This window comes from Arachis stenosperma, chromosome 4 (genome assembly GCF_014773155.1).
Source record: "Arachis stenosperma cultivar V10309 chromosome 4, arast.V10309.gnm1.PFL2, whole genome shotgun sequence".
NCBI lineage: Eukaryota > Viridiplantae > Streptophyta > Magnoliopsida > Fabales > Fabaceae > Arachis > Arachis stenosperma.
Genome location: NC_080380.1, coordinates 126,406,499 through 126,417,931, shown reverse-complemented (window position 1 = coordinate 126,417,931; position 11,433 = coordinate 126,406,499). Strand labels below are relative to the sequence as shown.

The 11,433-nt window shown below is 28.5% G+C and overlaps 1 protein-coding gene across 1 annotated transcript; it reads right to left on the bottom strand.

Moving 5' to 3' along the window:
- Nucleotides 1-2,970: 2,970 nt before the first annotated feature.
- LOC130976179 (alanine--glyoxylate aminotransferase 2 homolog 3, mitochondrial-like) lies at nucleotides 2,971-10,884 on the bottom strand. Its single transcript, XM_057900959.1, has 9 exons — nucleotides 10,548-10,884; nucleotides 10,238-10,468; nucleotides 5,215-5,385; nucleotides 4,568-4,711; nucleotides 4,314-4,493; nucleotides 3,843-4,068; nucleotides 3,636-3,749; nucleotides 3,244-3,330; nucleotides 2,971-3,133 (listed from the first exon to the last, which is right to left on the bottom strand). Exons 1-9 carry the CDS (start codon nucleotides 10,806-10,808, stop codon nucleotides 3,090-3,092), a joined length of 1,458 nt encoding a protein of 485 aa, XP_057756942.1. The 5' UTR covers nucleotides 10,809-10,884; the 3' UTR covers nucleotides 2,971-3,089.
- Nucleotides 10,885-11,433: the final 549 nt, after the last annotated feature.

The following is an 11,433-nucleotide window of genomic DNA, read 5'->3' as shown; positions in this document are numbered from 1 at the left end:
GCATACGGTTCTTTCTCTCTCCCTCTGTCTCTCTTTCACTTTTGATCTCTCTCTCTTTCTCTCTCTCTCTCTCTTTCTCTTGCCCTCTTTCACTTTCTTCTGTTGGTTGCAGGGGATACAAAATAAGAGCAAATTGGTTGCTATTGATGCTGGAAACAGGGGCTACCCTCCGAATAAGGTATGTAAGTTGATGATTACGATGCTTTTGACACCAAATTTCTGATGATTTGATGATGACATTGATCTGAGGTAGTTAACATCGTTGTTAAGTTTGCATAAGGTCACAAGTTGAAAAGTTGTTTTCCACAGTGAGTGCTTTTGAGTTTTGGTGTTTGAAATTTAAGGGGAGAAAATGAAGGTTAGATGGTGAATTGGTGATTGAGTTTTGGAGCACATCACCTAGTCATGTGTTTGCTGTTTTTTTATTGTTTTTCAAGAACCGAAATTGCTTGTAATTCTTTTACTCTGCCAGATATTTGCAATTATGTCACTAAGAGCTAAAAAAGATAACTCTAACCTAGTTTTACTTATCATATGTTTTCTGTGGGGTGTGACAACTGAGAACTGCATACATATCTGTGAAGATGCTCTGTAACATTTGGAAGAAATCAAAGCAGCTTTAAATTTTAATGCTAAACACAGTATTTATTTTTCTTCTTGTTACAGAGACTTGATTGCTAATTACCGAAATTCTATCGAGGAGCTTGTTAAGTCTGAGCCATAGGAGCCTGTCAATTTTCAGGTTGGCTAAAAACTACAACTATTGTATTATTTAAAATATTCAAAAATGCATTATTCTGATGTTTCAGTTTATTCTCAATATCTTCATTGCACAAATTCAAATAGTTACTGTTGTAGTTACTTCTTAGGCAGAACATATTTTTTTGTGTGAACTTTATTAATATGTATGTGAACTTTATACGAGTATACAAAAATGCTAGGCCTATGATGACATGGGAGTTCAATGAGGTTATGGTTATTATTTGAGTGGGTTCATTAGACTAGTATTAGTAGTATACCAGTGCCTCTGGTTGCTTGTGTTGTGTTGCCTTAATTGAGCTGTGGCCTTAGAGAACTGAACTTTATTTATAAAAGAGTTTATCAACTCTGCACTTATCTTTTCTTACTTTGCAATATGGTATTGGGATCTATGTGAGATTTATTGTCCTATTATCTTTTTTATTTCAGGTTGTGGGTCCACTTCTCTGCTATATATCTTGTCACTGGATTCATTTGCTTGCTACTGTTTTATGTAAGTCCATGATCTCGTAGCTCATGGAAGAAATCCCCATGGTTAGGTAGTATTTGGTTGCTGTTCCAACACAAATAAGATACAGACGTTAGAGACCAAAAACTTAAAACTGTCACTGTCATCATAGTTATCAGATAGTTTATATTAGAAGAATTATAACTGCTTGTTGCCTTTTGCATAATCATATTAGAAGAGTGATGGTTGTGGATCCTATTGATGAGATAGAAGATCAAAATATACTTGGAGTAGATGGTGAGACGATCCACCATATTGAAACGAGTGATGCTTGGGGTAGATGGAGAGATCAACTTGCACAAGAAATGTGGAACCAATGGAGAAGAAGACATCACGCTCGATAATTGTAATAATTTTTCTCTATGTGAGGTTGTTTGTCGTAACATTGATTTCATTTTGTTTATGTGTTTGTGTTCTTGTATAAGAGTTGTGCATGTATGCTTATTAGTGCAAGTAATTTTTTACTTTTGAGACTTCTTTGTAACTTTCATTTGGATAATAGTAATATTTTTTAGTGAATTTAATTGTGATAATGTTAATTTTAATTAAATATATTTGTTATTAGGGGTATTTTAGTAAATTTGAAAAGATTAGAATTGATAATAATTTTAATTAAACATATTTTTATTAAGGGTATTTTAGTAAATTTTTTATTAGAAGTATTTTTGTAAATTCAAAATGTAAAAAAAGTAATAATTTTAATTAAACATATTATTAAGTGAAATTTAGAATCAATAATAATTTAAGTAAAGATATTTGATATTGGGGGTATTTTGATAAATTTAAAAAAAATAGAATCAATAATAATTTTAGTTAAACATATTTGATATTGGGGGTATTTAAGTAAATTTAAAAAAATAGAATCAATAATAATTTTATTTGAACATATTTAATATTAAAGGTATTTTAGTAAATTTAAAAAAATTAGAATCAATAAATAATTTTAGCTAAAGGTATTTGATATTAGGGATATTTTAGTAAATTCTAAAAAAAATTAGAATCAATAATAATTTTAGCTAAACATATTTATTATTAGGGGTATTTTAGTAAATTTATTATTAGAGATATTTTGTAAATTAAAAAAAACAATGTAAAAAATAATATTTAATTAGCTTTATATTTAATTTTTAGTCATTAATAATTTAATTTGAATGAGTAAGGGTAATTTTGACATATTACATAATATGACCAAAAAATTTAAACTCAACCAAACAAAAATTTATTCATTCCTAGGATTATTACATAACATTCCAAGACATTAAATTTTATAAACAAACATAGATATCTTCTATTCCAAGTAATCTTATTCCTAGGTATTATATTCCTAGGAATAACATTCCTAGTAATAAAATTTAATCTTTGAACCACACACACCCTAATTGGTACCTTATGTATTCACCTCAAAACACTCATTTCTCCCTTTTAGGCATTCATCATCGGAAAAGTGATAATAGAGTATTCGACAGAAACCATTTATCTCCCTATGATGTTTTAGGTGCTAATTGTCGTGAAAGTTGCTGCATATCTTCAATTTGTAGAAAAATATTTTATTAACTCTAATATTTTTTATTTTAAGAATGGCCTAATTATAAAATTAAGAATAGTGTAAAGACCTAATTAAAAAAAAATTATAAAGACTTAATTATAAATTTGATGAATCTATAAAGGCATACAAAATAATTAAACCTTTTTATAAACCTGCAACTATAAACTTCTTAAACTTTATTTCTGAGAGAGATTTTGATATGATAACAGTGTCACTATTTATCATGATGAGATGAAAATAAAACATTTATTTACAATTTGGATCTTATTTAAACCCTCAGATTCTAGATAGTGAGTAGTCCATTGCATCCACAAGGAAGTCTGCACCCACAAAAATGCACGAGTTTTAAGCTAAATATTATAGAAAAAAAAAAACTTTCTTTCTTTCTTTTAATATCAATTTCAACACAAGAGAGGCTAAGAGATTAAACCTGCATCTTCTTTGGTGAAACACAATGCAGGTGTGATTCTGAAGACATTTCCATAGTATCCACCCTTCCCAACTAGCACGCCTAATTCTGAAGTAATTGCACCAAAAGAACTTGTTAAGTGTGTATTTTATAATTAATTGATAAGATGAAACTTATCTGATATTGGTTTTGAATTCACAAAAATATCTAATCAATGGAAAAAACTTACTCAACATGATTAAGTAAATTTTTTAATTGAGATTGGGATTATACTCACATACAGTTATCTTTATGTAAAGTTGATAGTTAACAGACATTACATAACAATTTAATCAAACATCAAATTATCTAACGATTCTCAACGAACAATTTCATATGAAGTCAACCACACGTGAGTTTCCACCTTATTTTACCTTTAAGTTGGTCCAACAAGTGTAGTGTTTCATCTTTTGCTGGTGTTTTAAGTTCACGATCAGTAACAAATTCAACACCAAGCATCAAGCCTTTTCCTCTCACATCACCAATCACTGTTTAAAAGAAAAAATCAAAATTGATAAGAAATAGCTGAACGAAAAAGAAAAAGAAAAGAAATGGTTATTGTTGAGAGATGAAATATTTACAGTCATATTTGTCCTGGAGAGAATTAAGCCTTTGCTTCAAATAAGATCCAACTAGCAATGCATTTTCTTGAAGGTTCTCTTTTTCTATTACTCTCAAAACAGCCAATCCTGCAGCAGTGCAAACAGGGTTGCCACCAAAGGTGTTAAAGTAATTTCTCTGAGTCAATGCCTTTGCAATCTCTGGAGTGGTTACTACAGCACCAAGGGGAATGCCATTTCCAATACCCTGCCCAACAAGCAAAGCATAGTTACTTTTATTAAAGGACAAGTTAGAATTTATGTAACCATTTTTTTTTTAATTTGGAGTGAGACTCGAATCTGCAACCTCTAGATGAGTACGAAAAGATTATACCATTTGAGTTATAGCTCGTTAGCCTATGTAACTTACATGGTATATATCAAATTGATTTAACTACATTATATAAACAAATTTCAGATACCACATTAAACAGAATTAAAATTTGTCTATACCTTTGCAACGGTGACAATGTCAGGTACAACACCATGGGTCTCAAAACCCCAAAAATGGCTACCAACACGTGCAAATCCAGCTTGAACTTCGTCAGCAATACAAAGACCCCCAGCTTTTCTAACCATATCATATGCAAGTGGCAAGTAACCAGGAGCCATCTCAACAATGCCCCCCACTCCCTACCATGAAAAAATTAGTAGCCATAAGAATTCAGCATCTACAAAGTCTTAGCCTGATATTGAAACTAGTTTACCTGTATGGCCTCGGCCACGAAGGCGGCAACATTGCCAGAAGTTCCGAAATTGATGATGTCTTGGACATCCCTTGCATACTTCTCTTCCTCAGAACCAAAAATGCCTCTGTAAGGGTCTGGATTTATAGCGTGATGGACACCACTCTGTACATCCTCACCCATAAAACAACTTGTAAGGACAAAACATGTATACACCAGCAATGTTAGAGAATCATCAGAATTTATATTTTTTGGTCATCAGTTAACCATCAATATTTAAAAGTATATAATAAAGTATATTGTTGGATTATTAGACTAAAAGAACTAAATTCAAAAAATTGAGTAGATGGCTAAGTGATGACAAAAAATAATATCTCTATATATACTATGTTATATATTTTCTCAATAAAACAATCAACTATTAAAATAGCTAAATAGATTTATGAAATCTATCAGAAGAATCAAACTTTTTTTACATCATGATAATTAATCAAACTAATGTATTCCCATGTGAATTGAAGTGCAAGGTTGAGAAATACTTTTGCTATCTAAACAAACTATATACTATTGTTGGAAGCAAGGATTGCATATCCTCAACTCTGTTTCAAAACTAACAATACGCCAAGATTTGTTAAAGGGGGGTCCACACTAAGTAAATAGTAGTTTACCTGCACAACATTGAATTTCCAAATGCTTTGAGCTGTGGCTGCCATGGTCCCAGTTGCATTCCCATGATAAGAGTTTCTTAGAGATATTACGTCATGGCACCCCGTGTACATCTTTGCTATCAGTATTGCTAATTCGTTTGCTTCTGTTCCGGAATTTGTGAAAAACGCAACCTGTGCAATAACAACACACAAACACAAATTCAATCATGTTTTATCATAAAAAATTATTCTTGTTTAATTCAGCATCTTATCTTCAAGCATGCATATCTCCCGTGGTTATCCACTGAATCAATTCGGATATTCTGTGGTTGGTAGTTATGAGAATAAAAATGATGTGCAATACAATTTTAAAATACTTAATTTTGATACATGCATGTTAATTGTAAAAGTTGTATACAAACATAGAATAGTGTGTTATTATTATTATAGTATATAAAAAACGTACTATATGTATATAAAAAATTAGCAACTAAATTAGTTATTATGTAGATGTGTATTTATATATAGTGATTTACATATTTTTTCTTAACTAATAATCAGTTGTCAAAATAATCAAATCTGCAATAACAAAATAATCAGACTTGCAGTAATCAAAATTATTTAATAAATTTTTTATAAAATATATATTTTTATACATAATAATTGATTGGTAGCTGAATTACTGTATATAATAATAACTTAAAAGATTATTATACAGAGTCTTTTTTTATAATAATGAAGGATATATTATTGAAACTCAATTATTTATGTTTTAATATATAAAATAGGTTTATATATGGACATAAGTGGATGTAGACTTTTCTGTTTTTCTCTGCTAAAAATATAACAATGCAGAGTGTGGTTACTTGAAAATGACATAGACATTGTTTATGTGCCATGGAACTAGTAGTTGGCATCGATATCATCTTAAGTATGCCACGCTTTGCATCTATCATAGTCTTTTTATTAAGACTAATAAATTAAAGTAATTTATTTAAGATTCCAATTTAACGTACTATATGCTCCCTGATTAAAACAAGGTGTATCTATTTGGCCAAAAACAGAGCACTGCTATTTTAATTTATTTGTGTTACTTCAGTTATCGTAACTAGTTTTTATATTTAAAACTGGACAATACTTATCGATTTTGACGTAAAAAATCATCTTTCTTCAGCATATATATATATATATATATATATATATAATCCCAAGGTTACGAAATTTAACTGTAAAATCAGATAATTAATCACTTTTGTTTGCATAAAGTTATACTTATCTAAATTTCGAGTAACAAAATATTGATACATAGATTTCCCTCTTCAAACATAGTTATTAGAACTTTTACATATTTAAAATCTCTTTTAATAACATAGTAACATATGAATGAACATATATTATTAATATGGGAAAAACTCTAGATTACAACCATTTTACAGTAGTTTCCGTTAGTGTTAAACTTTTATGGATCAAAATTCGTGATGAAGTTGTTAAAATGATAAAGTGAACAGTTAACTATTCTTAAATTAAGATAATAGAGCATATATTTTTATAAAAATTATAAAATTAATAGTGATTAATTTTTTATTTTACTATTTTACTAACTTTCTTTTTTTAGAGGGTTCAAATTTAATATTTATGATCAAAGATTATACTTATATTGACAACATTATCCTATTTATCTTGTTATATTTTTTTTAATAATCATACTAAATATATACTAAAATTAGTTACTAAAATCAACTATTAAATTATAAAATACATATTAAAAATATAATAAATTATACATGTATTTATATATAAATATATAATTATTAGTTTTGATAGTTAATTTTAATATGTAAATAGTGTTTTTTATTTTTAAATATGTAAGGTGAACTACGAAGGAAGAATGATGTTTAGACTTTTTCATATAGACATTTTATGCTTTGAATATAACACACTGAAATATTTAAACCTCTTTCTTCAAGCCAGGTTGAGAAATAGTAGATTTTAATACGATAGAACTTGAAACAACAAACATTTTATCTAATATTTAAATATATTCCACATAATCATCATCAAGAAAAATTTTCATATTCAATCAGAATTAACTTTAGTGTATTTTTTTTGGAAATTCGAGTGTAAGTTGATAGTTGAGTTAGATGAAAATTTAATCAAATCAGTCAAATTATTTAACTACTCTCAGTTATCAATTTCACATGAAGTCGACTGCATCTGAGTTTTTACCTTTTTTTAAGGTGGAAACTCGAGTGTAGTCAACTTCATGTGAAGTTGATAATTGAGAACTATTAGATGAAAATTTAGTCAAATCAATCAAATTATTTAACGACTATCAGTTATCAATTATCATGAACCATATCTTTATTGCCATGAACCATATCTTTATTGTCTTTCTCTTGCGCTCTTCAAGTATTATATATTTATTCATGTCATGCCAAAAAATTAGTGGGTTACATTTAATAATTCAACATTATCATATCATATCATCATCATATACAATCTCATATTTGAATTTCAGAACCAAGCAAATTTCAGAATTGCCTCTAAATATTCTTACATTCTTCTGTGATAGTTGTGTAAAAACCCGATAACTCTCTTAAGAGTTAAGACTTCAGACGTTGTTATCTTTTAAACTAAAATTGAATTGGTATTTTTTATTATTAAATTAAGTATAAACCTCATTTTACATGAATTTTATATTCTTTTAAATTATTTTATTTATTTTAAATTTTAAATTTTAAATTTTGAATCTTAGTTTCTAAGTTATAACCCTAAATTTTCAAAAAGTAAAACTTTTATAAATAAAAAAAATTAATTAATATTAACTAATTAAAAATTAATTTTATATATTTTTTCTATTAGTAAATTATGTACTAACATATTTTATATTTAAAAATAAATTATAAAACATACAAAAATCACTTATATCAGTACTTTATGAACATATTTTAATGTGGTATATGACTGTTTATATCAATGTGTTGTTAATGTTTATATATAAAAAAATTATTCTAAAGATTAATATAAATCATGTTTATAAAATTTTAGACTACATAAAAATAATTATATTTTACAAACTAAATTAAGAGTCAGTAAGTTTAGAAAGTAGATTAAATATTATTTCATTTGTTTACATAACTCTCGTTATAGAACCAACCAAAATTAATTTATGTATCTTTGGATGTCTTTATCTTAGGATGAAACCTAAGACTTTCTCTCCAAGTGTGTTAAATATTTTAATAACAATACTAATTCTTCAATAATCCTTATTGTTAAATAAGAAGGTCAGAATTTGTTATAATTATTTTCTTTATATACAAATAATGATACTTGTGATTTAATTAATGATTTAAGATTTTGTTTCAAAATTTTATTTTTTAAAGTTAATTCATATTTATTAATAAAACATGTTTCAATTTCATAAATATAATACCAAAAAATACCAATATCATGTAAATTATATAAAATACTAAAACTAGTTAGTACTCCCAAAAAATTATATTATTTGGTGCTCTAATTTATATCCACTTATATAATGAATTTAAAGAGTAATTTGGTTTATAAGTTTTTAAATTATATATAATTTATAATTATCTGTAAAACTTAAACTCTAAGTTTTTATGATTAAAATATGTCATATTTATCATCTTAACATCATATTGGTTATTTTGGTTATTTTTAAGTTTAATTATCCTGTTGGGTTTTATAGTTTTGCGAAATTTTTAATTAGGTTCTTATCTTTTTCTTCTTTTTAATTGGGTTCCTGCACTAATTTTTTTTTAATCAGGTCTCTCTTGGTAGTAATTGGCTTGTATAGGGATCCAACTAAACAAAATTGGTATAGAAACTCAAATAAAAAGAAAAAAAAAACATAAGAACTCAATTAAAAAAAAAAATTGGTACAAAGACTCAATTAAAAACAATATGGAGACCTATTTAAAAATTTTGTGAAACTATAGATATTAAAAGAGTAATTAAACTTTATTTTTACAAATTTTAGCTAATAAAAAAATTGAATTGAAATAATAACTAATATGAAAGAAGGTAGAGTTTGAATGGGCGCTAAACTAAAAAAAAAAAAGTAATAATTATCTAAATCATTTTCTATAACTTTTAAAATTGGATATTTAATTTTTTAAATTTTAAAATACACAAAATAATTCAGGAACATAACTATTAAATATTCACCTATTGCGAGTTGGACGATTCCGTCATATATGGTGAGATGGACGAATAAATCCCTCATCCCCATAACCTCCCTCCTTTTCGACACAAATAATAAAGACAATGAATTTAGTTTTTCTGATTGTATTCTCTTATGTGATTGTTGTAATAACATTAATGAAAATTGGTATCGAATGCCCATTATGACGGTTTTGAATTCAGCAAAGGAAGGAAAAGGAAAAATAAAATACAGTGAATTGGAGTAGGAAGAATCGAAGGATTGTAATTGACTTTTGGTTCTTGTTCAGAGAGGGTGGATTCAGCTGAATAAGTAGTAAATTGAGATGCAATGGGATTTGATTTGAAATGTAAAACTAAAATGCCGAAAATATCCTCATCAATTATCAGCAATCAGCATCATTCAACGTAAGTCATTACCAACTGTAGAAAAGAGATGACCCTGTTGAGAGGGGGAAAGGAGATGACCCCTGTTAAGAGGGAGCAAAAAACAATGGCGTCTTTCTCCATGTTAAGAATGTAATAAGAAGTTAACTACTATGGCTATCAAGTTAACTGCTTTTATCGTTTTAACAACTTACAACAATCACTTATTATTAAAGAGAACACAATAAGCACAACTAAGTCTATTATTATTATTATTATTATTATTATTATTATTATTATTATTATTATTATTATCTTTGCACAAAAACTCACCTCGGCGGTGGGGGAGGGTGGAGAGGGAGATAAGATGATGGTAGTGGAAAGGGGAGGGTGGAAGTGACGTAGCAAAGGACGTAGGCGATGAAGAATATGAGATTGGCAACAGATTAACTACGGATCATAAGACAAATTATTATTATATAACAAAAAAACACACCTTTAGATTACCGGGGAGCTTAGAAGCCAGGGCCTCAGCAAAATCAGCAATGGAATGGTTCAGATACAATACTGTAGAGTGCTGCAACCGTTTTGTTTGTTCCACTATGGCCGCCACCACATCAGGGTGGCAATGCCCGCAGCACACCGTAGCAATTCCCCCGAATGCGTCAAGGTACCTCCGTCCCTTATCATCAAACAGGTACTGCATCTTTCCGTCCACTACATTCACCTGCACCATCCACGCCCAATGAAAAAAATTAGTTATAGAGGTGGAAAAAATGATCAGGTGCGGTGCGGTGTGTGCTCACCGGAGTCTTGTAAAGGTGCATAATGGAAGGGCTGAGGTACTCCCGACGCTTCGCCAGAATTTCGTCCGAGGAAGGCCCGGTATACGGCTGCGGCACATAATCGAACGGCGGCAATTCCGACGGAGATACCACTGCTGATGCTGTAGGGGCATCTTTCGTTTTCGTGGCCCGCTGAGAAAGTGCCCTACGGAAAAGTTGGTGCTGTGGCCAAGAAGATGATCGGCGGCAAAAGACAAGTCTTGCTGCTGTGGATGCTGGCATTTTCTCCTTTGGCAGATGCTCCAAATAAAGGATCCGACCCGAGAAAATGCTTGAAGAAAGGAGAGAAGATACGAGAGAGAAGGAAAACACAAAATGGACGGTGGAGGGAATATCGGAAGAAGTATTTATAGAGGAAAGAGGAAAGGGTGATGTTAATGAATAGTATAAAGAAATATAGAAATATCGTCTTCTTTAATTAATTATAAATACAGTAGTCTTTGAATATTCCTCTATATGTATATTTATTGTTAGAATACACTAATGGATGTTATAGAAAAATAAATATGATATTTTTATAATTAATTATAAATACAGTAGTACTTTTTAAGTACTCTTTTATATATTTATTAATAAAATAAAAATTATGTATTTTAATTTAAAAACATAAAAAAATTATATAAATTTATATATATATTGTATATTCGCATTCAGGAAAAATAAATAAATAGGTTCTAAATTTGCTGCTATCAAAATATTTCTATTCTTTTTTTTAAGAGCAACTCTCAAACGGGGAAAGAGAACAACATGTGTAATATGTGATGATTACTTATCATAAATAAAAAATTAATTCTTCTATTAATTTTTTATAATTTTATTAAATTTATAATTAAATTTTTATATTTTT

Excerpts from the sequence above, each read along its gene's own strand:
- LOC130976179 (XM_057900959.1), bottom strand. The coding sequence starts at position 10,808 with ATGCCAGCATCCACAGCAGCAAGACTTGTCTTTTGCCGCCGATCATCT. Across the intron at positions 5,386-10,237 it reads AGCTCCCCGGTAATCTAAAG|GTTGCGTTTTTCACAAATTC; the intron begins GTGTGTTTTTTT and ends GTTATTGCACAG. Across the intron at positions 4,069-4,313 it reads ACATTGTCACCGTTGCAAAG|GGTATTGGAAATGGCATTCC; the intron begins GTATAGACAAAT and ends CTTGTTGGGCAG.